At 34.3% G+C, this 26,405-nt stretch overlaps 1 protein-coding gene across 1 annotated transcript in view; it reads right to left on the bottom strand.

Annotated features, from left to right (window-relative positions):
- The window catches only part of LOC127541231 (uncharacterized), a 152,214-nt gene that overhangs the window by 78,866 nt on the left and 46,943 nt on the right, over positions 1 to 26,405 (bottom strand). Inside the window, exon 3 of the mRNA XM_051966439.1 lies at positions 513 to 667. Coding sequence (XP_051822399.1) covers positions 513 to 667 — 155 coding nt within the window. The remainder of the gene's footprint in view (positions 1 to 512; positions 668 to 26,405) is intronic.

Raw genomic sequence — 26,405 nt, 5'->3', positions numbered from 1 at the left:
ACTGAAACCCTGAGTGCCTCCAGACAACTCCAGAAGATTTTTAGACTACAGAATTACCAATTTACATGAATGAAGAAAGTTTCTATACATTGGAGCTAAATTCCCAGAATTGATAAAACAATAGTTAATCACTAAAATAAAATCCCAAATTGAAGACAACACAGAATTATCATACAAAATACTAGTTAAGATTATAACCCATTACTAGGGCTGGAAAAATTATAATAATGCATTTTTAATATATTATTTCATTTGATGCTCACAAAAAAACCATGAAGTAGGCATTATTATACACATTTTGTAGATGAGGAAACTGAGAAATTAAGTAATTTGCCCAGAGTTACATTGCTACTAAGAATCTGAGACAGAATTTGAACACAGGTCTTCTTGACTTCAAGTTTACTGCTGTATATACAAGTCACCTGCTGCTATTCTTTCTACAGATACTGATAACAGGAAAAGGAAAGGCGACTTTTACACTTGAGGAAAAATAATAATTTTTGATTTTATACCTTGAAGCTCCTTCAACAAGAGCTAGCACACCCAAATCTGTAGCTCCACTCCAACTTATATCCACTACAGTCAACCTGTTGCAAAATGTACTTGCATAGAGAAGAAGTTTATCTCCTTTCAGTCTGGGACCACTGCAGCTTGTGACACTCAGCTCCTGCATGGATTAAAAAAAATATATATATATATATATATATATATATACACATACACATACACACACACACACATACACACACACACACACACACACGGTGATTATTAACTGTAGTGGTTCTCAATCATTAAATTGTGACAATAGGAGATCATCAGAAAGCAGTTCCATGATTATAACAAAGAGAAAAAATTAGGGAAGTAGGTGAGACTAACATTAACATATATCTGAGACAGAACTATGGAGACAAAGTGGGATCAAAGCATAGTATTTTTACATTTTTGTTGTTTGCTTGTTTTTTTTCCTCTCTCATGTTTTTTTTTCTTTCACTTTTTGATCTGATTTTTCTTGTGCAGCATGATGAATATGGAAATGTGTTTTTTTATTTTAATAGCTTTTTATTTTTCCAATACATGCAAAGATAGATTCAACATTCACCTTTGCAAAATCTTGTGTCCCAAATTTTTCCTCCTTCTGTCTTCCTTATCTTCTCCCATAGAAAGTAAGCAACCCACTATAGTCTAAACATATGCAATTCTTCTAAATAGATTTCTATTATAGATTGAGTGAAAGATAAGCAATAGAGAAAATGGGAAGCATTGTAAATCTCAGCAAGAAGCCAATGCTCCAGCAATTCAGGTCCAGTATCTAATTCACCTAGTCCATTGCTCCTGTTTGCATTTGCTTCCTAGAAAGTTTAAGTTGGCAATACCAATAGCTGCAAAGCAAAACAATCCACCTAAACAAGTCCTTCTTACAGAGAAGTAGATTTATATTTATTTTAAGGAAAAATATCCCACCAAACAAAACTGTCTCAAAACAGAATGGATTGCTTTCAGAGCTAGTAGGTTCCTCTTAATAGAAAGTATTCCAAGAGAGATTGGATGACCACATTTTAGGAATGGTGTAGGGAGGATGCCTGTTCATTTAAAAGCTGAACTAGATAGCTTCAAAGGTCACTTCCAGGTCACTAAGGGGTATAGCCAAAAGACTGCTAAACTTGAAATGATGAAGATGAGTTTGATTCTTGTCTCAGACATTGTTTAACTATTTGACTTTGGGCAAATATGTTAACAACCATGAATTTGAGTCTTCTCATCTATAAAATGAGGGGCTGGATATAATATCCTCTAAGGTTGCTTCCAGCAATAAATTTATGATGAATACTAAGGGTTGCCTGTAGTAATTTTCACCTTGCCTTGTAGATTCCAAAGAGGAGAAAATATCCCAGAAAATATTTTTAAAATATTAAACCAGAGAATAGAAAAAGTGTCAGTAGGAGAATTTCTTAAATTGCCATTTCAACTTCGACAATTCAGGATTTCAATAATTTTAAATTATATCCCTGTGGTGGGTATTTTAGTCAAAAAAATCCATCACTTTGCTACCAATCCAATCTTGATTCTGTTCATTCAGCTCAGAGGATGTTTATATAACAGACATTGTCTACTTGGGGGTTTGTATCTGAAGATTTTTCAGCTTGGTAATACCTGCCAAAGTTTGATTCTCTATCAATATAGCCCTATGATCCAAAAGTCACCCCCACACTATAATGAGACTTTGGAAGGGTACTTTAACAGAGGAGAGTTTCTGCAATAATAATAATGAAGATGGATATCATTCACATAACACTTTACATATTATTTCACTTGATCTTCACAACAACCATGTGAGGTAGGTGATATTATTATTCACATTTCAAAGATGCTGAAACTGAGGTTGAAAGAGCTCAGGTTCTTTATTCAGAGTCACTCAATTTATGTGGTATGTTTTAAACTCAAGTTTCCCTGACTATGTTATCTATCTGCTGAATATGAAAACATGTAATTCTATGGCATGACATGAGAGTTTGACAATCATTGGCACATTGGCTGCCAATGATTTGAAAATCATTGATTTTGGTGTCATTATCAGGCTTAAACTCACATATTCAATTAGAATTATTAATTTAATCCAAGCTAACACAATTACTAAATATAAGGAGTTCCTCCATAGATCTTTATCAAATGAAAAAACAATCTCCATTAAGGATGTCTAAAGGCAACCAAAGTCATTAACAAATTAAACCATCCTTATGTAGTTCAGTTGTTTTATGTCCAACTTAGTAACCCTATTTGGGATTTTCTTGGCAAAGATACTGGAGTGGTTTGCCATTTCCTTCTCCAGTCCATTTTATAAATGGAGAAACTGAGGCAAACAGGATTAAGTGACTGGCCAAAGGTTTAGCAGTCAGTGTCTGAGACCAGATTTGAACTCAGGTCTTTCTGACTCTGGGACCAGTGCAGTAGCTATTAGCTGCCTCAATTAAAATCTATGTTGTTATAGGTCAGACCTCCAAAACAAGGATTCTTACAAGGTGTTAAGTCAGAGGAATTGATGAGACAATGGCTATCTAGTTTAGCATGGTGTGTAATAGTTCTCCAAGTTCAGTATGATTAATTAAATCTTACAACAAATAATGGTTTTTTAGTGATATAATGATTGATTTATACTTAGAATAGAGCATATAAACCAGGGAGGATGCAGAGACAGATTCATTCCATCTTCATAAGCCTTGTGGTGGCTGGTCTGGCCTCCTGCATTTTCTGCACTGAAACTAAGTGCCCTCTGAAGACCACGCAAAAACTAGCTGGGCACCAGGCCAAGGAGACAATAAAGACTTTTGGACTTTAACATCTGGCTATTCTTGTGGTGATTACTCTGCTGAAAGGAAGGCTGCTCCAAGACCTCCAGAAAACCAAACAAGAACATTATATTTTGGCACCCAACGTGGGGCTAAGGACCTACATCTGTAACCCAGAAATTAGGGTAAGTACAAAAATAGACAAGAAGGAAACTTTGTTAAGGACTAAACTAGTGTTTCAACTGAAATGGGACAAATGTTTAGAAAAGAGCCTTCTTTTCCACCTCAAGGAAAATGTGTCGAAAGCTTGGTTAAACTCATTAAAAAACAAAAAAACTAAGGTTTGATTGTAATTTGGATGCAGATCATTGAACTCTTTGAAATACTAAAATACACATCTCCTTAGTTCTGTAAGGAAAAAGAATTAGATCCAGATGAGTGGAAATTAGTAGTAGAGCAACTATGCAAATATTACAATGATAATGGTCCTATTTCAATTCCTAAAGAAACATTCTATACATATAGCAATACAATTAGCTTTAAGGAATTATATAAGTATTAGAATAAGGAAAAAGAAGAATGTTCAGGAGGGGAAGGATACTGACAAACTAGGTGAAAAGTATGAAGAATTAGACAAGAATGGAGTTAAGTACAATTCTGATGAAATTAAGGAATGGTACTTCACAGCAGGAGCCATTAGAGTATTCCCCATCCCCTGACCTACTCCCCTCAATTAACCCTTCATAAGTGGAGGGAAAAGGAGGAGGGGAAGGGGAAGTGACTCAGTCGGCACCACCTATGAAGCAGCTTATGACAAGATTACAGAAGGCATTAGTTAAAACTATAAAAAAGGACAGGATATATCTGATTTAATAGAAGCATACCCTATGATTGAAGAATTTGATTCTTAAGGTCAATCCAGGAGAAGATACATTTCTTCTGATCTGGAGATTATTAAGGATTTGAAAAAAGGTTGCACTCTTTATGGGGCTACATCATCTTATGTTAAGATGACAGAGAATTTGGCTAATGAAATTTTAACACCAAATGACTGGAAATCTATAGCAAGGGCATGTTTAGAACCTGGACAAAACTGTTGTGGCTTTTGGAGTGTAGTGAATTATCCAGGATACAAGTCCAACAAAATAGGCAAACTGGAGTTAATATACAAATCACTTTTGACCAACTAGCAGGTAAAGGTCAGTATGCAGAAGCTTCAGCACAGATTAATTACCCTTTGATAGCATATGAGCAAATTGCTGCTGCTGCTATCAAAGCATGGGGTACCCTCCCAGGACAACAAGATAGAGGGGAAGCCTTCACAAAAATAAAGCAAAATCCAAATGGACCCTTTGCTGATTTTGTGGGACATCTGCAAACAGCTATCATACGAACGACTGGAGAAAATGCAGCAACAGAAATTATGATAAGACAAATGGCTAAGGAAAATGATAATGAGATTTATCGAAAAATTATTCTGGGACTACACAAGGATGCTTCTTTACAGGCTATAATGCAGACTTCCCAAGATCCCAACATGGAAAGACAGGGCCCCTTTTGGCAAGGGATTTCCAGAGAGATTCGTCGATGCTTTCAGTGTGGTAAAGTAGGGCCATGAAAGCTCAATGTTGGCATAGAGAAAGAGTGAGAGGACAGGGTGAGAGAATAAGACCCAAAACTCCATGTATAAAATGTAACAAGGGCTTCCACTGGGCCTCAGACTGTAGATTGACCCAGGGAAACGAGAGGTGGGGCCCAGCTTCAAAACCTCAAAAAAAAAACAGGTGGGGCATGATGGCAGCTGAGGTTACACCCAGAGAGTTTTTAGAAATTCAAGACTCTACTATGATCAATCAGTGGAAAAGCAATCAGATGGTAGAAAGAGATTACAATTGGGGAAAATATAGGCTTTTTAGCCCAACAGAAGGACAGTGTCCGGTGCGAGCAACTCCAATGTAATTTCCAGGTGATGTGGAGAAATCCAGAAAGTGGTAAATGGAAGGGACTAGCTAGGCTAACTGCTTGGGTGAAAGGGTTTGCTTATATCTCTACAGATGGAGAAAGAATCAGATGGGTACCAATGAGCACCTGTAGAGAAACAGAAAAAGAGAAAAAACCTCAAAACAAAGGAGAAGATCTAAGAAACATCTGACACTGAAAGAGCATGGCTGATAATGAGACAGTTAGAGAATTTCAAAACCTGCAGGAATTATTGGGTTCCCTGAGATGAAAAATTGTTGATAAGACTGATACAGGACTTCAAAATCTACAGGAATCTAGATTCCCTAACACAAGATGAGACTATTGCAGGAATTCAAAACTTGCAGGAATCACTGGATTCCCAGACAGATGAAATAATGAACAATAGATTGGTTTTGGACTATTTCTAGGACTTATGGACACATATAATTCCTCATGTTGATTCATGTTATTTGTTAAATCACTACTAGCCTGTGTTATATTGCTATGTGCTTATGTAATAACTCCCATGCTGATGGATTTATGTATACCTGTTTCAAGTAACACAGAAACCTGCTAATCTGGTTTGATTCCCCAGTTTCCTTTGATTTTCATCTCTCTGAGATGTCAGGGAGGGTGTGATCACCTCCGTTTTTAGTGTTTTCACCCCCCTTTTTTAGGAGTCAGGGAAGGTGTGATCACATCCTTTTGGGGGTTCTAACCTCCTTGAGAAGTCAGGGAGGGTGTGACCACCTATGTTCTAAAACAAAAGAAAGCGGAAGATATTATGGGCCAGAACTCTGAAACAAGGATTCTTACAAGGTATTAATAGATAAATTGATAAATACAATGGTTATCTAGTTTAGCATGGTGCTTAATAGTACTCTAGTTCAGTACATGTACTTAGTACCTAATATAGTTCCACAAGATTCATACTTATGATAAAGGCTTCCCCTCTATCTTATGATAACAGCCAGCAAGACTGGATGAGATTCATTCCATCTTCATTCAAGCTCTTGGTGGCTCTCCTGGGGGACTGAGAGGCTGGGAGAGAGCGCTAGAGAAGACAAGCAGACTGGAAGTGGGAGCTCAAGTTCTCGGAGCCAAGGAGAAAGAGATTCATTTCTATCTTCATCAGCCTTGTGGTGGTTAGCGTGTCCTTCTGCATTTTCTCCACTGAAACCAAGTGCCCTCTGAAGGGCTGGAGAAAGCTAGCTGAGCACCAGGCCAAGGAAACAATAAAGACTTTTGGACTTTAACACCTGGCTATTCTTATGGTGATTACTCTACTGAAAAGGCAGCTGTTCCAAGACCTCGGGAACCAAATGAGAACTTTATACTATCACAGATAAAAAACAAAACAAAACTGGAAGAGTTTCAGTCAACTATATGTGCAAGAGACAGATGGAAAGTAGAACTGTGAGTACTCAGTGGAAGCTGTGCCTTCCATGAAAGGGAACACAGTGAAATTGGAGTGCCAGAAAAAATCATGTGTTTGAATTTAAAAACCTCAAATTTATCTAGTAGGCTATATCTATATTGGGAGGCTTAGCTCCCTCAATCTCCCACTAAACAAGAGCCAATAGTTGGCCTTAACTGGAACATTTTTTTTTAATAATTCAGCATTATGTAGGCCAGGACAACCTGAGAAGGCAAAAAACGATTTTCTTACATAATTTCCAAAAGCTACTTATTATTTAGTAAGTTTTCATTGTCACCTTCATCTTCTTCAAAATCATCAATTTTTATTGATGAAATGAAAGACTGTTACTTAAGAATATTTTTGGCAACAGCAAAGGGAGAGGTGAGGTGTTTCTTTTTTTTTCTAAAATATATTTTATTGTTGTGTTTTGTCCTCATGTCACAATCATTTCAACTCATACTTGGAACCTAAAGGAAATTTATTTCCTTGAACAATAAGCCCTTTCCCATATTCATAAAATCAGGGTATTTTGTAGGTGGCTACCTACTTTACCCACCATGTAAAGCTGACTTTTAATAAGCACCTTGTTTAGTACATATGTTATTAGATTAAATATCTTATTTAGCCTAAAATGAATATCTTATTTATAAGGATATATATATATATTTAATTTACCATATTAAGACTCACTGATTTATAGAATCACTTTTTAGAGTTGAAGGGGATCTTAAAGGTTTTCTAGCCCAACTCCTTTTTACATTTGACAAAGCTAAAGTTAGAGAAGTCAGATGACTTTCTTAGGATTGTAGTTATCACTACATCAAATTGCCTGTCAACTCCTTCATGATGGAACTACTAATATAGAAGTTCCTTGACTTCAGCAAATACATTTCTCAAAAACAGTATTTGCAACTAGATGACTAAGATGCCTTCTCTCTTCACTAAAGAGATTAGCATTGCCCAGCACTCAACAAAATCAATGTATTTTTAATTGTGATTGCTTTAGAGCCATTAAAAGCTTTTTGTCTTGAAAGGTTCTACTCTTCTTTAAAAGAAAACAAATCTAGATTAACAAAGTTTACAAGGTTTTTCTCAACAAATAAGATAAACCAAATGAGAAGCAGATTGGTTCAAGGAACAAGGATATATTATGCTTCTTAATGCTATTTCTTGGAAGGACTATCTTGAGGCAAATGAGAGGTCCACAGCTGGGGATTTCCTGATCCGTGTGTGTGTGTGTGTGTGTGTGTGTGTGTGTGTGTGTGTGTGTGTGTAATGGATTTGCTGATGCTTTTTCTCTTCCTCTTTTTTCTTTAAAAAAAATTCTTTGTTATATAGGATGGCTGTTTGAGAGAAGCAGGGACAATAATGTAGGGAGAAATTTAGGCAACATAAAAATAAGACAATCACTTTTTTAAAAAACAGACTAAAGAGTTTTCTTCTGTAATTCCTAAGCATTTCTAAGCAAATATTTTAGCTTAGTCTTGAGAAGTTTAAAATTGATCCTATATCATTTTTATTGATTCTATTTACAAATAATTGATTTTTGTCCAATAACTGCTATTGTGTGCTGAAACTGCTAAAGTTATAGTGTTTTGTTTTTGTTTTTGTTTTTGTTTGGTCTTAGAACTTAGTTCACAATTCAGCTGATCTGTAATGGAATATGTTTAAAATTTCATCTTTTATTGCCTCAAAGAATTTAATTGACCTTGGAGAATGCATGTGAATTCAAGAGAATTCAGGCCTGATATCTTTACTCCATTAATCAGTACTTCAAAGATACCTGGTTTGCTGTCCAAATGCTGTCCAAACCCACTATCTCACCTGTACTGAAGGAGCACTTCTTAGTCTCATGAGAAAAGAAGGAAGGGACCATTGCTAACCCCCATTACCAAATGTCAACCAATCATGTTGTTTCCTGTGCCTCAACTTTGTAAGCAATCACATTGCACTAAATCCCATGATGTCATCTACTCTGTTCTGTTTTTTGGACTACCTAAAACCTATATAAAGGAAACTGTCCTTTTTTCTTGGGATTTTTGGCGTTAATGGAGGCAAACCATTGACTTATTTGTTAGCAGGTCACATGCCCATGTTAATAAATGTTATCTTGCGCAGAAATTTACTTTTTCGTCAATTTCATTTTAGCTATACCAAATTTAAGAGATTTCTTTGTATGGATTTCTTTGAAGTTATTTTTTCCCCTATGGCTGGCAGTGGGAGTGTGGGAAAAGAAGTCATAGACCATTAATTCAAGATAACTTCAGTTATTCCTTCTCAAAGTTGTCAAACTAATTGTCTTTAATGTACAGGTCTGACTTTTTAATCACTTATACCTTTTTCCTCCCCTAATACCTTGCATATAGCAGCCATTTAATTCAGGTTTAGTAAATTGAATTTTGTAAAAATACAAATTAAGCTTGAGGAAGGAGGTTATATAATATATATAAAATTATCATTAAAGAAATAAGAAAAGATAGGAGAGTGGCGTGGCACAATGAAAAATATGCCAGATTTGCTGTCATACAATCTGTGTTCAAATCCCAGGTAGGCTATTTACTATCTGAATGTTCTTGGGCACAGCAAGTTTTCCTCTATGAGATTCAGTTTCTGTATTTATAAAAGAAGGGGATTGGATTACATAATCTAAGGTCCAAGAGAGTTACAAATCCATGAATTAGGAGTCTTGGTATTTAATTCATTTTACAATACTATTATCATGAATAATATTATTTTTTTCCTTTTAAAAAAAGTCTAGACTTGAGACTTACATATATGTGGAGAACCATTGATGCCAATGCAGAACTGATACCTTGTTTGTAATTTATCATCTTAGCTACTTGCCTGGAATTCTGGGAGACTGAGTGATTTCTATTCTATTAACAGAAATGCAAGATTTGAACTCAGTTCTTCCTGTCTCCAAGGCCAGCTATCTAGCCATTATGCTATACTGCCTAGCAATATCCCTTATATATGCTAAAAGGTTATATTTCTATGGTTTAGATTTATATGAAAAAAGTAATGAAAAATTTTACATAAATTATTTTATTGTATACACCAAGCATGGCCCCATACCAGGATTTGTGCCACAAAAAATAAACACAATAATTCAATATTTAAATAAAATACAGCTCTGCTATGACTTTTGGATGAACTATTACTAGATATAGTATATGTGTTGTGCCTATCACAACAAGTCTATGAAGCAGGATGTGAAAAAAGTATTATTCTCATTTTACAGATGAAGAAATCGAGGCTTGGAGAAGCGAAGTGACCCATCCAGTGCCAAAAAGTATTGAAATTCTTGAGCTACTGTTTTCTAATTCCAAACCAGTACTTCAATATTTCATTATTTATAAGGTCTAAAGATATTCCATATTTGGTCAAAAATGCTTATGTTATAAACTGCTAATGTTCTAAAGATAGGGATCATATTAAATCTAACATTCGTAGTTCTCCTAGTGCTTGCACAGTTCTCTGTACCACCTAAGCATTAAATAATTATCTGTTAAATTGAACATTCACAAAATGTCATACTTGTTTTCTTAAGTTGTTCTCTAATGTAAAAGGGAATTATTAAATAAAGAATTATTTATATGAAAAATGATTATGCACTACAAAGTCGATATTAATGATTTCCAGGAGCCAGATACAGGAAAAAGTTGGCGAAACGGGAAGAAGAGGAAAGATGAAGCAGAGATAGAGGGGAGGGTAGAAGAGAGATAGAGAAACAAAGATTAAATGACCATTTACTGGCTGTTATAATGGATATCCCCTTCATCTATGGGTTGGATTATTTGTACATTGAGGTCCCTTCTAATTCAAATTCTGTGATTCTGATAATTAAAAATGGAGGGATTTGATAGATTCTTGAATATGCTATTAAAATGTCTTTCTTTGCAATGAATCCATTGACTCCTGGGCCTATGGTTCTTCACAAGAAAATATAAGGCTTTCCTCAATCTATTACAAAAGTACCTTTTCAAAAAGCATTGCTTGAAGACAACAGTGGTCATATAAATGTACAAATGTTCTAGCAGTGAGAGCTGTCCAGTTGAGATGAATTTAGAGGACGTTAGAGGGCAGAACAAAACACTTATGGCTTTACAAAATACAGAGAGAGAAACAGAGAGAGAAATGGTACATAGATCTACCAAATAATGAGTACAAAATATTTCAAGAAATCCCTTCCCAGCTACCTCGCTATTAGGTCTCTGGAGCCTGATCAGTAGTTTTCACTAGGTGGATTTTATGAAGCCTGACTTCTACAGTAAGGCTTTTCCAGCCTCTCCCCTTCTTGTAGGCTGGTGCCTTTCTTTATGAGATTGCCTTCCATCAAACCTACTTATTTACATATTGCAAGTTCCTTCAAGTCAAAAACTGATTTTATATTTTTTCTTAATCCTCTCCCCCCCAACTTTGCAGTGCTTGACCCATAGTACATGTTTAATAAATACTTTTTAAGTGACTATTTTTGACTTTGCTTATACTGCAAACACTATTTTTTCATCTCTTCTCTTCAACTCCCATGATTGCTAATCTGAGCTTTTTGCACAAATGTTGTAGCTACTATTTGTGCAAGAACACACTGCCTTTAGCACATTCATGCTCCCCCAAATTAGGAAGATTTCAGCCAGAATCATCGAATAAGTACCTTTGTGAAGTGGGCACACAGAATGGCACTCAGTTCTTTAGACAAAAGAATCTCAGAAACAAAGTGGACAAGAGGCATCATGGCAAAATGGAAGATTAGCTTTAGGAGCAAGAAGATCCATTTCTCAGGTCCCTTCTCTAACACATTGACTATAGGACTCCAGACAAATCATTTAACCTCCTGCTGTCCTAGTCACTCTCTTATAATTGCTAATCTGTGTTGGTAGAAAAATTTCTTCACCAAGAATCCCCTTCATAGATGAAATCCCACCTCTGAAAAAGAAAAATACACATATCTCAAATTATTCAATTTTCTTTGTCTCTTGTTTTCTCATTCCATCTTGCATGATATCAAGCACTCATACTGAAAATTTAAAGTGAATTAAAGTTAGAGATAATAAGGATTATAAAGATAGAGATAGAGGAGGCCTTAGAGGCCATTTACCCTAATGCCCTCATTTCATAGCTGAGAAAACCAACATGCAGACAGATTAAATGATGTTCTATTACATGGGTGAGCCAGATCCTCAGATTTCAAATCCAGCATTCTTTCCATTATCTCAAGTTTAGATTTTTAACTGAGTGACCTCAACTAGCCAAATCACAGTGAGGGCATACATAGCCTAGATTTCCATGGGAGTCAATTAACCTTTGTGTAGGAAAAAAATCACCCTGAAGCTGGTCAGATGTCTTGCAAATATATAATACAATCATATCATACAACCTATTTCTCCTACTAGGACACCAACTGAGAGTATATTTCCCCATGACAATGGCATCATGCTCTCTCCACAGGAAGAACATCATTTGAAATGCAAAATATTAAAAAATGTTTTAAGCATCAGAAAACAATTTTTCTTTCTTTTTATAGCTGTATTTCTTTTTCTGACCTTTGAAATTTGTTTAATGCATAATTTGAAATAAGTTAACTCACCTTCAGAAATTTTTATATAAGGACATCAAATACAGCTTTCATGATGTATATATAAGGGCAAATGGACTTTAAAGCAAAAGCCATTTAACAGTTTTTTGCTATGATTTGAAAGTCACTGATAATTTGCCCAAAATTAGAAACTATATCATCAGTCCAAAAGTAGTGGACCTATTTTGCCATTACTAAGTTCTAAGATCTATAAGAGATTGCCTGCTTTTCATTATTCAACTATGAAATATATTGCAAAAAACCATTTGCTCATTGTTTTTTTTTTTTTTGTTTGTTTTTTTTTTATTTAATAATAACTTTGTATTGACAGAATCCATGCCAGGATAATTTTTACACGACATTATCCCTTGCAATCACTTATGTTTCGTTTTTTTCCCTCCCTCCTTTCTCCCCCCCCCCAAGATGGCAAGCAGTCCTATATATGTTAAATATGTTGCAGTATATCCTACATACAATACATATTTGCAGAACCGAACAGTTCTCCCGCTGCACAGGGAGAATTGGATTCAGAAGGTAAAAATAACTCGGGAAGAAAATAAAAAATGCAAATAGTTCACATTCATTTCCCAGTATTCCTTCTTTGGGTGTAGCTGTTTCTGTCCATCATTTCTCCAATGAAACTCAGTTAAGTCTCTTTGTCAGAGAAATCCACTTCCATCAGAATACATCCTCATACAATATCGTTGTTGAAGTGTATAATGATCTCCTGGTTCTGCTCATCTCACTTAGCATCAGTCCATGTAGGTCTCTCCAAGCCTCTCTGTATTCATCCTGCTGGTCATTCCTTACAGAGCAATAATATTCCATAACATTCATATACCACAATTTACCCAACCATTCTCCAATTGATGGGCATCCATTCATTTTCCAGTTTCTAGCCACTACAAACAGGGCTGCTACACCATTTGCTCATTGTTAAACGTATCTATTGATATAGTCCTCAAATCAAATCTACATATTATAGAAAACTTTTGTGTGTCCTTTCCACGTTTTATTTGTCTATTGCATAGAGTTGAAAGGGACTTCAGACATCATCTCATCCGGTCCCTAAGGTTTTTTATGTAAAAAGAGTAAACTTAAATAGTTTTCACCTACAACAATTTTCATAGAGAAGAAAAAACAAAGTGGATTGCAAGCACAATATAAATCAATGTCTGGGCAGTTCAAAAAGTTAATGTTACTTTAGACTCCATTAAAAGCAGCATAGTGTCCAAGACAAGGAAAACCATAGTTTTACCCTACTCAGTCCTAATGAAATTATATTTGGATTATTATGTGTAATTTTATATACTATGGGCAATTAGTGGTGCAGTAGACAGAGATCTGGGTGAGTCAGAAAGATTTATCTTCCTGAATTCAAATCTGGCCTCAGACACTCACTAGCTGAATTACCTTGGTCAAGTCACTTAACCCTGTTTTTCTCAGTTATCTTATCTATAAAAGGAGATGGAGAAGAAATGGAAAAACAATTCAGTATCTTTGCCAGAAAACCCCAAATGGGGTCATGAAGAATCGATCATGACTAAAAATAACTGAACAACAAATGTACAATTCTAGGTACTTTATTTTAGGAAGGAAACTAATAAGTTGGTTTGGATAAACAAGAGGGTAGTGGTATTGATGACAGAAGGTATAATTCAAGAACAAAGTGAAAGAATTAGGGATGGTTTGCTTTAAAAGGAGGAGATTTAGGTGAACACAATAATTTCTACAAAGATCTAGAGGCTTACCAAATAGAAATGAGGTTAAATTTTTTATTTTTGTTTTTGGTCCCAAAAAACAGAAATAGGAGCAACAGGTTGGAGAGAGGAAGATATATAAGCTTGATATCAAGAAAGATGCCCTAAGGGAATTGTGCAAAAGAAGAATAGAATGGATAGCCCCAGAAAGAATGGGATCTTAGAGCAATATAGATCTAAAACTGAAAGTGACCTCAGAAGTCTTCAAGTCAAGTGGTTGCTAAGGTGGGTGACATAACAGACAGAAAGATAGAGAACCAGGGAAGATGGAAATTTAAAGGCCTATACAGGTTATTCCAGAAGAGGAGCTAGATAACTTCTATGGTTCATCAGAACTGAAAATTGTAGTCTTATCTCATTAAAGGTCTCAAAGAAAAAAAATCTGTAGCTTACTTCAAAACATAACTAGTTGAGTCAAATCACACACATCATCACAGAAACATAGGGTCAAAAGTAAGCTCAAAGCCTCTCAAGGCTAATTAATTTTTTTCCTCTGATCATTTTTTATTTAATATGTCATAATAATTTAACATATTATAATAAGTTAATATTTAATAACATTTAAATAATTTAATACTTTTATTTTTTCAGATATTTTATTAATCTACCCCATCCCTACTTATTAATTAACCAATAGGTGAGAGTTACTTATAAATGACTCTTGAGGTTCTCAAGTAAGATCACACATTCCAGTTTATCCTTTGCCCAAATAAAGTCCTGAAATATGATCCTTGTGAACACAAAGCAAGGATGCTAGAACACTGAAAAAACAAACCAAAAAATAGTCCAAATTCTAAAATAGTGATTCCTCACCAACAAAATCTAGAATCATCCACCCAAATTGTTCGGTTTCTGAAACAAATTCAAAACTAGCTGCACCATTCTATAAATATCTCCCATGACATATTTTTTGGAGGGGATACTTTTTTGTTGTTTTGTTTCTGTTCATTGTTCTGAAAACTTAAGGAAAAGGACAATGTCATATTTTTTACACAAAAATCATTGTAATAAATAACTGAATTATATCCAATTTTCTTTTGTGTCTTACACTAGCAGATATATTAGAAGATAATGTTTTCATTATGGAATGTGCCATTTTCACATTGACACATTTTCTTTAAAAAAATAAAAAGGCAGGGGGAGAGCAATTTAGGGTATGAGGAGGAAGGCTTTAATCAATGGAATTCTTAAACCAGAACAGCATTTATTGGCTTAAAAAAATATGCATTTAGACAAGGCTGCACAAATCTATGTATTCAATCCCCATAAAGATCATTTACTTTTGTACAGAGGAAAAAAAAGAAAAAAGTATTTTAAAAGAAGAGAAAAATTATAAATTGCACTAGAAATCAAGGAACCTCCCAATGCATACTCTGAGTCACAAGGCAGATTGATTACAAAACATCAATAAATCAGTACAAACTCAGTAAAACAATGACAATCAAAAACAATAAATTAGAGTTTCAGAGTATGTACCATAAGCTTGAAGATATCCTATAATTTAAGAACTATTTATCAGTTCTTTTGGGTTTTATCCCTATTAATCACAGGACCTTGCTAGAAGATGCAATTATTAGATGCTCAAATACTATGTGCAAGGAATGACATAATTGGCATTTACATATAGAAATAAGTTTAAAATTTACCAAGTGCCAAACAACATTGCTGTCTTTAATCTTCCATAAGCCTCTGGAAGTATGTATTTCAAGTCATAAGGATATCAGTCTAATTTTAAGACTAGAAGGGATCGTAGGAATCAGTTCTCTTATTTAACAAATGAGAAATTGAAGCCTAGAGAATTAAAAGGATTTGCTCAGAGTTATATGGACAAAAATGACAAAGCCAGAATTTTATATTATTTGACTCCAGATTCAACTATATTATGTCCCTAATGTCACACATATACTCAAGAGATAGTTGGGTGATTCAGTCAATACAGTTTGGGGTCTAAATATAGGAGGATGTGAGTTCAAATTCAACCTGAGACATGTACAAACTGTATGACCTTGAGCAAGCAACCTAACTTTTCTCACCCCCAATTTACCCATCTGTAAAACTGGGATAAAATAATTAAACTTAACCATCCAAGATTGTTATGAACATCAGATGAGATATTAATTGTACAGTGCTTTGTAAATGTTTAAGTAGTATGTGTCATTATTCTAATTATTATTGAAGCATCAATGTATATTTTAAAAATTGATAATAACCCTGATTTTATTATATAATTCACAGATATATTCACTTTTTCATTTATTGGTCCACATCATATTATCTACTTAAACTAATAATTCCCCAAACAGCCTACTAGAGTGCATAGAATTAAATTTAGATTAAAGAATATTCATCTGGGTTGAAATCCCATCCCCAACATTTACAAGTTTTATGAACCTAGGTAAGTCATTTAAGCTTTCCGAACCTCAGTTTCTTTTCTTCAAAATGAGGATATTGACCTATGTATGTCTAAAACTGCCTTCCAAATCAAAGTTTCTAATGTGATGGTGTTTTCAGTCACTTCAATTATATCTGATCTTTTTAAGCCCATTTGAGGTTTTCTTGGCAGAGAGTAAAATGGCTTGTCATTTCCTTCTCTACTTCATTTTACAGATGAGGAAACAGAGGCAATAAGGATAAAGTGACTTGTCCATGGTCACAGAGTTACTAAGTGTCTAAAGCCAAATTTGAACTCAGGAAGATGGCTCTTCTAAACACCACACTTGACACACTATCCACTGTGCTACTATCTGCCCTTAGAATGTGATGTTACTATGACTATGGCAGTAGTGACTGCTACTACTATATTTGCTTCTATAGTAACTATAGTTGCTTCTATAGTAAGACCAATTCAACACACATATTAGAATATAATAAATGAATTTTTTAAATAAGAAGTACGGCCAGAAGTGTTTGGCCCACTGTTTAAATGAATATTTCATAACTAGGAAAATAAAGGTTCCAAGTTGGTAACTTGGTGCTTTAACCCATCTCCTGTGGGTGATATTCCATCGTTTCCAGGGGAAGAAGGAAATAGACAATCTGCTGTCAAAGACACGAGAGTGAGAAAGTGCTTTAGAGAGCCACAGAAGATGTTCTTGGGAGAGCAACATTTGCATTTCCCCAAAGTTAAGCAGTAATGATTGTGTTAGTATCAGAGAATTCTAACTTGCTTTGTTGGATAACATGATTTAATTGATTCTTGATCTATTCTGTAGTTTCCCTTTCTTCTCTCCCTTCTTATCTCTTTTCTTCCTTGCATTTTCCCTCCTTCCCTTCTTCCTTATTTCATTCATTCTTCCTTCTTCCATTTTTCTTTTTTCTTTCATTCCTTACTTCCTTCATATTTTCCTCCTTCCCTTTGTTCCTTTCTTTCCTTTACTTTTAAACTTAACTGAAAAAATCAGTTTATTAAATACTCCTATTACCATAACAATGAAAAGAATTATCTCACTGATAATGTAAAGGAAGAAAATTCGAGGCAGCAGAATATACTTAATTCATGGGTGAAAACAATTCTACTATCCTTGACATTCTGCTATCCTTCACATACACCCAAACATTTACATGTCAACAGCCCTGTCTCCAACATGCCTCATTTATTAGACAGGCAGTATTATGTGACAGACCACAATGCCTAGAGATCCAAAAGTCCAGATTCATGCCCTTTTCACTACCTACTAGTCATATGCTATATCACCTCCTAATCACTTCTCAGAGCTTCTATAAAACTTCACCCTCTATAAAATGGAGATAGTGCCACCTCCTCTGGCTACTCTACAAGTTGACAAAGATAAAATGAGATAATGTTTGTGAAAATGGTAAAGGAACATAAAAATAGAAAAAATGTCAAATGAAACAATGTAAATGAAGCAATTTGCACACGTTAAAATACTACATAAATGCCATATATTATTAGAACTCACAGTAACAAACAGTATGAGATGTGGTATGACACAGAGAGCAGAAAACTGGAATTAAAAAAAAAAAAGTTCAAACACCTCTAACACATATCGTCTCATTATCCTAGATAAGATGCAATCACACAGAGACCTCAAGCATATTCTGATCTATATTGGTGGAGAGAATTTCCTCACTGACAATTCATATTCCAATTAAATCACAATGCAATGAAATCTAGTATAAAAATTTTTAGACAGATGCAATTGACAACTGTTTTAGATGAAGGCTAAAGCCTGATAATAAAGAAATAACATGTTAGAGTATTTTAAAACTGATGGAAACTTTTAAAATACAGTGGTCTGAAAGCAGTTTTCTATGCCAGCAAGGGAAGGTAGGAATTGGTAGGTTTAGTATATATGAGGTTAACACATTTTTAGATCAATCCAAGAGGCTGGGGTAGGGAAAAAGAGAGAGAAAAGTGAAAGAGTGGGCTCCATGTCACTGTCCAGGACATTATGCAACCAGCAGAGAATGCAAATTAGGACAAGACACTGAAATATATATTTCTGGCAACCCTAGATACCCAGCCCATGCATATATATTAGAGTGTGAACATGTAAGAGAATCACGAGAATGAACATGGAGTATCCATGAGATATTATTTCTTTGCTTCCAAAATCTTAAAGTGACTGTCCCAGTGATACTGGGCTAGATTAATCAAGTGCTAAATGCTTACTACATAAAAAATTATTGGAAAAACTAAAAAAAAAAAAAAAACACTGGAATAAACATTAGATGAGAAATTCTAGTCAGTTATGTCTCTTGATAACTATGTGATTTGAAGAAAATCATCTAACATTTTTTTAGAAACTTTTTCCTCATCTATAAAATGAAAGGAGTGAACTATATCAGTGGTTCACAGGTTTTAGATCAATCTTGAATATACCCATGGGATGATGTGATATTGTTGCAAAGACCCATTCAGTTAAATGATTCAGGATAACAAATAAAAAAATATTCCTTCAATAGATTGAATAATATCACATATATGAATTACTATTTTTCCACACTGCATAGATACTGTTATGATTAATAAAATACAAATTCATTAAAAGATATTCATGAATTTTAATTCTGGAGAAGAGATGACGAAATCCATTTCCCTCATTTCCTTGAAGATGTTTGAGACTATGGATTCATAATGATATATAAGCTCTTATATTATCAACATCATTTGGCTTTGTTTAACTGTTGCTCATTGTAACTTGTCTTATTGGGTGGAGAGTAATATATTGTTTGTATATTAATCATTTCTAGGTGACTAAAAATATTCTCTCAGATGTGTTATCTGAAGAGTGTGATAGGAAAGTGGGCCTAGGTCATGCTTCAATAACTCAGGCAAGTGCATGACTGGAATATTTAGAACCTTCTAAATTCCCATGTCCTCCCTTCCTTTACTTTCCTCCTCCTCCTTAATGACTAGAAGTGACTATGAGATAAAAACAAGACATGAATACAATCTTAATTTTGAAAAATCCTGATTTAAATGAAACTAGTACTAAGTTCAGAACTTTTTATCATTGTGTATTTTTTCAATAAATACTAATAGGCAACTACTGTCACATGAGGGAATTTTGGACTTTAAGAAGGATTCATTTCTTTTCAACACTGAGAGGATTTAGACCAGTTGTAATGATCTTGTGATGAAGAGAGCCATTTACACCCAGAGAGAGGACTGTGGAACTGAGTGTGGATCACAAACATAGTATTCTCACTCTTTTTGATGTTGTTCACTTGTGTTTTGTTTTCTTACTCATTTTCTTTCCTTTTTGACCTGATTTTTCTTATGAAGTAAGATAATTATATTAATATATATATACATATGTATATATATATATATATTGGATTTAACATATATTTTAACATGTATAATATATATTGGATTGTTTGCCATCTAGGGGAGGGGATGGGGAAGGAAGGGAAAATTTGTAACAAGAGGGCTATGCAAGGGTCAATGTTGAAAAATTATGCATGCATATGTTTTGAAAATAAAAAGTTTTAATAAAAAAAAGGAAAAAAGGAAGGATACATGTACTCAAAGTTGGGGCTCCCCAAGATCTCTTCCAATTCTAATGTCCTAAGGGACATTAAACACTTACAAAAAAAGTTTGGGTGGATAAGATATATACACAGAAGAGACAGTTAGCGACATGCTCCAGGTAGCCTATGTGGTCAGCTGAGGAGCACAGATGGTATTTGCTATTAGTATTCAAAGGAAAGGAACATCACTGTGAACTACAATAACCAAGCTAAACTTCACAGAAAAGGCTCTTTTACTGCACTATAAAAGATGTATGGAGAATAACTTGCCAAACAACTTACTTTAAGTTCAAAGTCATTTTAGGATGTCTATTCCAGTCCTGAAGTCTCAAGAGTCCCTACTTGATAGATTGGTGTTAGCTTTCTGAAATTTCCAATCCACTTGGAAAATTTTCATGTGGCCTGCAGTAATTTAAGCTCTTCAGACTCAATGCCCACTTCTGAGCACACTGAGATTTGATGTGCCTCAGAATTAAAATACCTTCTCTTAGGTCCTTCTGTCTGAGGATTCTGTCTGGCCTCAAAGTGGATCACCATGAATAAATACAGATTCTAGTGCAGGGCTTCTTAAACTTTTTCCCCTCAGGACCCTTTTTTACCCAAGAAATTTGGCATATAGGAATATAGGTATATAAAATAGATATACAAACCCATCCTTTACTGATTATAAATCATAAAGAAATTTAAAATAATTCCTTGAAATACATATAATTTTACCATTTATTAAAGATGAATGCAAATTTGCATTATGAGATGGTTATTGTTTATTTTTACATAAAGAATTAAATCTTTGTGGAATACTTGATACCTTTTACTGTTGCCAAAATTTTCATGGCCCCAACATTCAGTTTCATGACCCCATAGTCATAGACTCTCAGTTTAAGAAGCTGGATTCTAGAGGAATGCCTAAATCTTGCAGATGGTTCTAAATGTTCCAACCATTCACTTGCCTGAGGTGTTGGGGCATGACCTAGATATACCCTCCCATCACATTCTTCAGATATTACACATACATCTGATAGAATGTACAGTAGGCTAGAGATTGTTCAAACACTTTGTCATACAAATGACTTCTGTAATCATGATTTATTCATCTGCAAGCCACTGACAGATGATAAACTTTTTAAAAGAGCCTTTTAGAGCCATCTATTATGCTCCTTGTTACTAATATTAATCATAATTGTAAAGGAGTTTGCAATTGTTGATTTCAAAAAGACAATCATCTTGGATTTTTACTTTGCAGTGAGCTAAGTTACAGATAATTGAAATTTGACTTCAGTGTGATTTTTCAAATATTAACTCAATGACCAAACAAACAACTCTTGTCTAGCTTAGGAGCTATGGAATTACCTTCCTCTAACCCTTACCGATGACGTCAACTCATTCCAGCAATATCATAAAGCAAACAACATAGAATCTGAATGTCACTCAGTGTTTGCCATGCCAATAATAGCTCCTGGATGAGTTGGTCTTCCAATCAGCTTGGCAAACATTTCAATGCACTGAAACTTTTGCAAAATTTGTTAGCTTCTCTGGGTATCTCATCTTGAACTTAACTCAGAAAAAAATTCATTATTTTTGTTTTGTTTTCTGTTCTATTTTGAGAGAAAAAAAGACTTTATACCATCAATAAAGGAACATTCTTGCCTATGACATACCATCTATCCATTTGCCTTTTACAATATGAGAATCTCTCATTTTGAATAAATTCTGAAAGCCCAAAGATGATGACAGGCACATGGGTGACTGGAAAGTATGACCATAAATAGATGAAAATGTTCAAAAAGTTAGAAATAGATAAAAATTTTGAAATATTAGAAAGGACATCTTAACTTTCAAATATGATTAATATAATAAATAATATAATAATGATTTTTAACTAAAAATAAAGACTGTGTGGACTCATATCACATGGGACTATAACTTATTGGTTTGATAAAGGAAAGAAAGGAGAGATTCAGGAGTTATCTCCAACTTCTTACTGAGTCAATATGTTACTACATTAAGTTATCAGCAAAAGAAAATGACTCAGTCTCTCTTTTTCTATATAAAATATAATAATCATGTGATAGTTTTCATTTTTGTAGCATTTTCTTTAAAGGACTGTGGTCAGAGTAAAACCTCAATAATTTGTCAAGGGAATTTGTTGGAAAGAACACTAGAGCTAATATAAAGTCTAGATTTGAATCTAAATTGTCATTTATTCCTCTTTCAGTCTCAGTTTCCTCATTTATAAAATTAAGATACCTATATCACAATACTGCTATGAGGAAAATATTTTGAAAACCTTAAAACCACTATTGAAAGGGTCAATGATAACCTTAAAATAATAATAATAAATAATTCAGCATGCAATAAGCACAACCCAAAAATTGCCTTGGTGTTATCTAAGAAAGAGTTTGTTGAGCAAATAGAAAATGGAGAAAAGATGGCCAGGAAGGGCGGGTTTTTAAACTATTTGGAGGAAAAAAATTAACAATCACTTTGAAGTACTTCTGAAGCATCTTTTTATATGCAGATAAATGATGTGATTTCATAAATTACTCTTATCTCTTATTAAATAGAGACCTGTATTCTTACTAAACATTCAGTTAGCCTGATATGAGTGATTATAAATATTTTAAAATATTCATAAATAATAAAACTGCATTTATTTTGTAATTAATACCTTTTGACAATTCAGACATATATCCTTCCCACCTAATTATGTCCCCCATCCTACAAAGGTTCAAATTGGCAAAGATTCACTATACTTTCACCAACTATTCTAATGGAAAGGATTTATTAACTCACTGATCCCATGAAGATCATTTGGACCACTTCTATGGATATAAAAGGTTCAGTTGTTTGAACTAAACTGAGATCTAATCTTCCAAATATGTAGCCAACCATTTCTGTCAAAATGTTTCATTAAGTCCAGGATGAATACAAAAACATGGCTGTCCCTCTATTAAGCTAATGCAACTATAATCTGGGGATAATAATGCTTTGTGCCTCCTCTCCAGAGCTGCTTGACATATAATCTATTCAAAATGTCCTGAACATTTTCAAAAAAGATACTAGCTAGATAATTAGCTAGCTATCCATTAATTCATCATAAGTAACAATGAAAATGAAATTCACCAATATATAAAATTCTTCTCTATAATAACTATTTTCTGGTGATCAATGAGTTAAATGAATGCCTACAATGTGCCAGGTCGTATGACAAGTTTTGGTCTTATAAAGACAAAATGTATAACAAAATATAACGTAGCTAGGGACCTAAGTCACCTTCTCCCATTGGCAGGTCCCAGCTCTGGATCCCTCCCAAAGTCAGTCCTAAAACTTTATTCTTGCCTCTAAAGGAAAAAGTTGGATTCTTTTTTCTTGTTGTCTCTTTACACATGTCAAACCAGAACCCAGGGAAAAAAATGCTTAAAACTTAATTATGGCTCATATATGTAGTCTCTTTAAAAAGAATAGAAAAGTATTTAATATGCAATATAGACCAAGTATAGGAAAGTTAATTTTTCCTCCATAAAAAAAGAAAATACTTAAAGCACAAAACTTAAATGTACATTGGCAAAGACCTAAAACACGAAACATGAACTCTTATTGTATTTTCCCTGGAGGTTGATAGTTAAAATATTAAAACATGAAATACTTAGTGGGATTGGTGAAAAAACATTTTGCCTTCAACTCTTCTCTGTACTTTCTAAACAACTTCCTCAAAGTCCATTTCCTCTGCCAAATCAGGGAATGGCTTCAGTTCAGTCTCTGGTAATAGTTATCACCAAATGTAGCTTCCGAAAACTCTTCCTGCTACCAGTCAGTTATGATTTAGGATTATAGGAGGTTCTTATTTTCCAAGGTGGCTATTCCCCAAAAGTCGCTCAGGACGACTTTTTGGTTACTTATGCGAAAGATAAGAAACGCAAGGATTCTCTAGGCTGCAAAACTGTACCAGGTAGCATATATGTCAAATCAAATTTAGGAACTGATACTGGAATTCTGATGAAGGAGCTATCACTCTGGGTTGAAATAACTAGTTTAGACTTCATAAAGGGGGACTTATAGGTAGTATAAGCAAGATGGCAGAATAGAGGCAGCAATTCAGCCAAACTCTCTGAACAGTCCTGTCCATACAATTTTAAAATAATGCATTAAACTGAATGCTTATGTGGCAAAACCAATGAAAATTCAGAATGAGATTTTTTTTCAGCCTATGATAACTTCAGAGATTAGAAGTCTATGACTCCTCCGGAATAATTGGCACAACACTTCTACAATAGTAAAGTTATAAATAATATAGACAATTTACATTTATATAGTGCCTTATGATTTGCAAAATTGATTAAAAGAAGAAAATCAATGTAGAAAAGCATCTTGTTTAAGAATGATTTGAATTATTAGTTAAAAATGGAAGGAATGCCATTTTAAAACAGAAGGGGCAACTAGCTGGTCCAGGGAATAGCATACTAGACTTTGTAACCAGGAATTCAAATTCTATTTCAAATACTTATTAGCTATGTAATTGTGAATAAGTCCCTCTCTCTGTCTCACCTTCTTCATCTGTAAAATGAGGATAATAGCAACACCTCATTCACAGGGTAGTTGTGAGGATCAAGAAGATAATTAATGCAAAATGTTTTGCAAACCTTAAAGGACTACAGAAATGGTTGATATCGTGAATTATTATTTCACAGATGAGGAAGGGGATAACAGTAGGAAGCTAGAGCAACAAGGTAATTTGTCCAAAAGGCTTGAATTGGGATTGAGTAATATAAAAAAGTAGAGAGATATGATAATGAGCACATTTGCAGAAAAGAATCAGAATATTTCATCCACAAAGTGATGAGAAACCATGAGAGGATTGTGAGCAACAGAAAGATACAGAAAGACAGAAAATTATTTGGACATCAGGAACAGGTTACTTTAGAGTAAGTGGAATTCAGAAACCATAATGAGGCCAAAGTCCAAAAACAAGAGGATTTTGGCCAAATCTTAGGATGACCTAGAACTAGGATACAGAGTTGCCATGTAGGAATTCAGTCAGCATCCAAAAAGACAAGGGCCAAGAGTCAAAGGTACTTTGAAATTTATTAAGAATAATTATAAAACTTCATTGATATTGTTATCTATATAAATATAATCATCTATATAAAATGGAAGAGGCACAGTTAGAAAAAACTTTTCTGTGTAAAAAGATTTGGAAGTTTTGGTTAACTAGAAGGTTAATGCAAGTTGAGAATGATATAGCAGTTCCAAAAAAACTAATGTGATCTGAAGTTTCATTAAGACAGGTAGAATATCCAGGCAAGAAAGAAAATAATTAGATTTACTCTGTCCTGTTTAACACCATATCTAAAGTAGTTAGTTAGATGATATAGAGGATAAAGCACTGGACTTGAAATCAGGAAGACTTATCTTCAAACCTCACCTCAGATACTTCCTAGTCGTGTGACCCTGGACAAATCACTTAACCCTGTTTGTCATAGTTTCCTCATTGGTAAAATGAGCTGGAGAAAGAAATGGTAAAGTTCTTCAGTATCTTTGACAAGAAAACCCCAAATAGGATCAAAATGGATCAGACAACTTGAAATGACCAAACAACCACAACAAAACATCAGGAGTATTCGACAAGTTTTAGGAAAGACATTGATAAACTGGAGAATGTCCAAAAGAAGACAAGCTAGATGATAAAGGTGATAAGGACAGTGTCATAAAAGGATCAGTTGAAGGAAATGGAGATGTTTGCCCTACAGGAAAAAACATCTTAGTAAGGACATATTTTCTATCTCCCAATATTTAGAGGGTCTTCATGAAGACCAGGATTGAACAAGTTCTACTTCTGCTCACCAGGGCAGAAGTAGGCACAATGGGTAAATGTTGCCAAGAAGAAAATTTAGGCTTGATGTCAGAAAATGCATAGCAGTAATTAGAGAGCTCTAATATTGGAAATGGACTGACTTGGGAAGCAAGGTGGATTCTTCTTTATGAAAGACCTTTGTTGGAAATGTTTTGGAAAGGATTTATTCTAGATTGGATTGGACTGAATGAGATCACTTCCATTGCTCAGATTCTGTGTGATTCTGCATAATGGTGAGAAAACAAGAAAGAATGAAAAGGAATGGGAGCAAGGCATCAAAAATGGAAAACAGCTGTCTCCAGGCAGAAAAACAGAGAAAGGTTAAGGATTTTTGTGAGGTCTTGTGACAAAACAGAATCTTCAGGAGGCGACATGTTTAAAAGTACAGATAGTATTTCATTTTTATCTACCTTACAGACATAGTTATAGAAATTAAGCGAGTATAATCAAAACTAGCCTCAGGCAAAAGTATTGATGTCTGACTTTTATTAAAGTGCCTTTTCAAAACAATGAAGATATTCATTGCCTTCTTACTGTTAGCTAGGTGCTGAAT

This window comes from Antechinus flavipes, chromosome 1 (assembly GCF_016432865.1).
Source record: "Antechinus flavipes isolate AdamAnt ecotype Samford, QLD, Australia chromosome 1, AdamAnt_v2, whole genome shotgun sequence".
Lineage (NCBI taxonomy): Eukaryota > Metazoa > Chordata > Mammalia > Dasyuromorphia > Dasyuridae > Antechinus > Antechinus flavipes.
The sequence above is the reverse complement of the archived record's forward strand: the minus strand, read 5'-3'. Positions and strand labels throughout refer to the sequence as shown.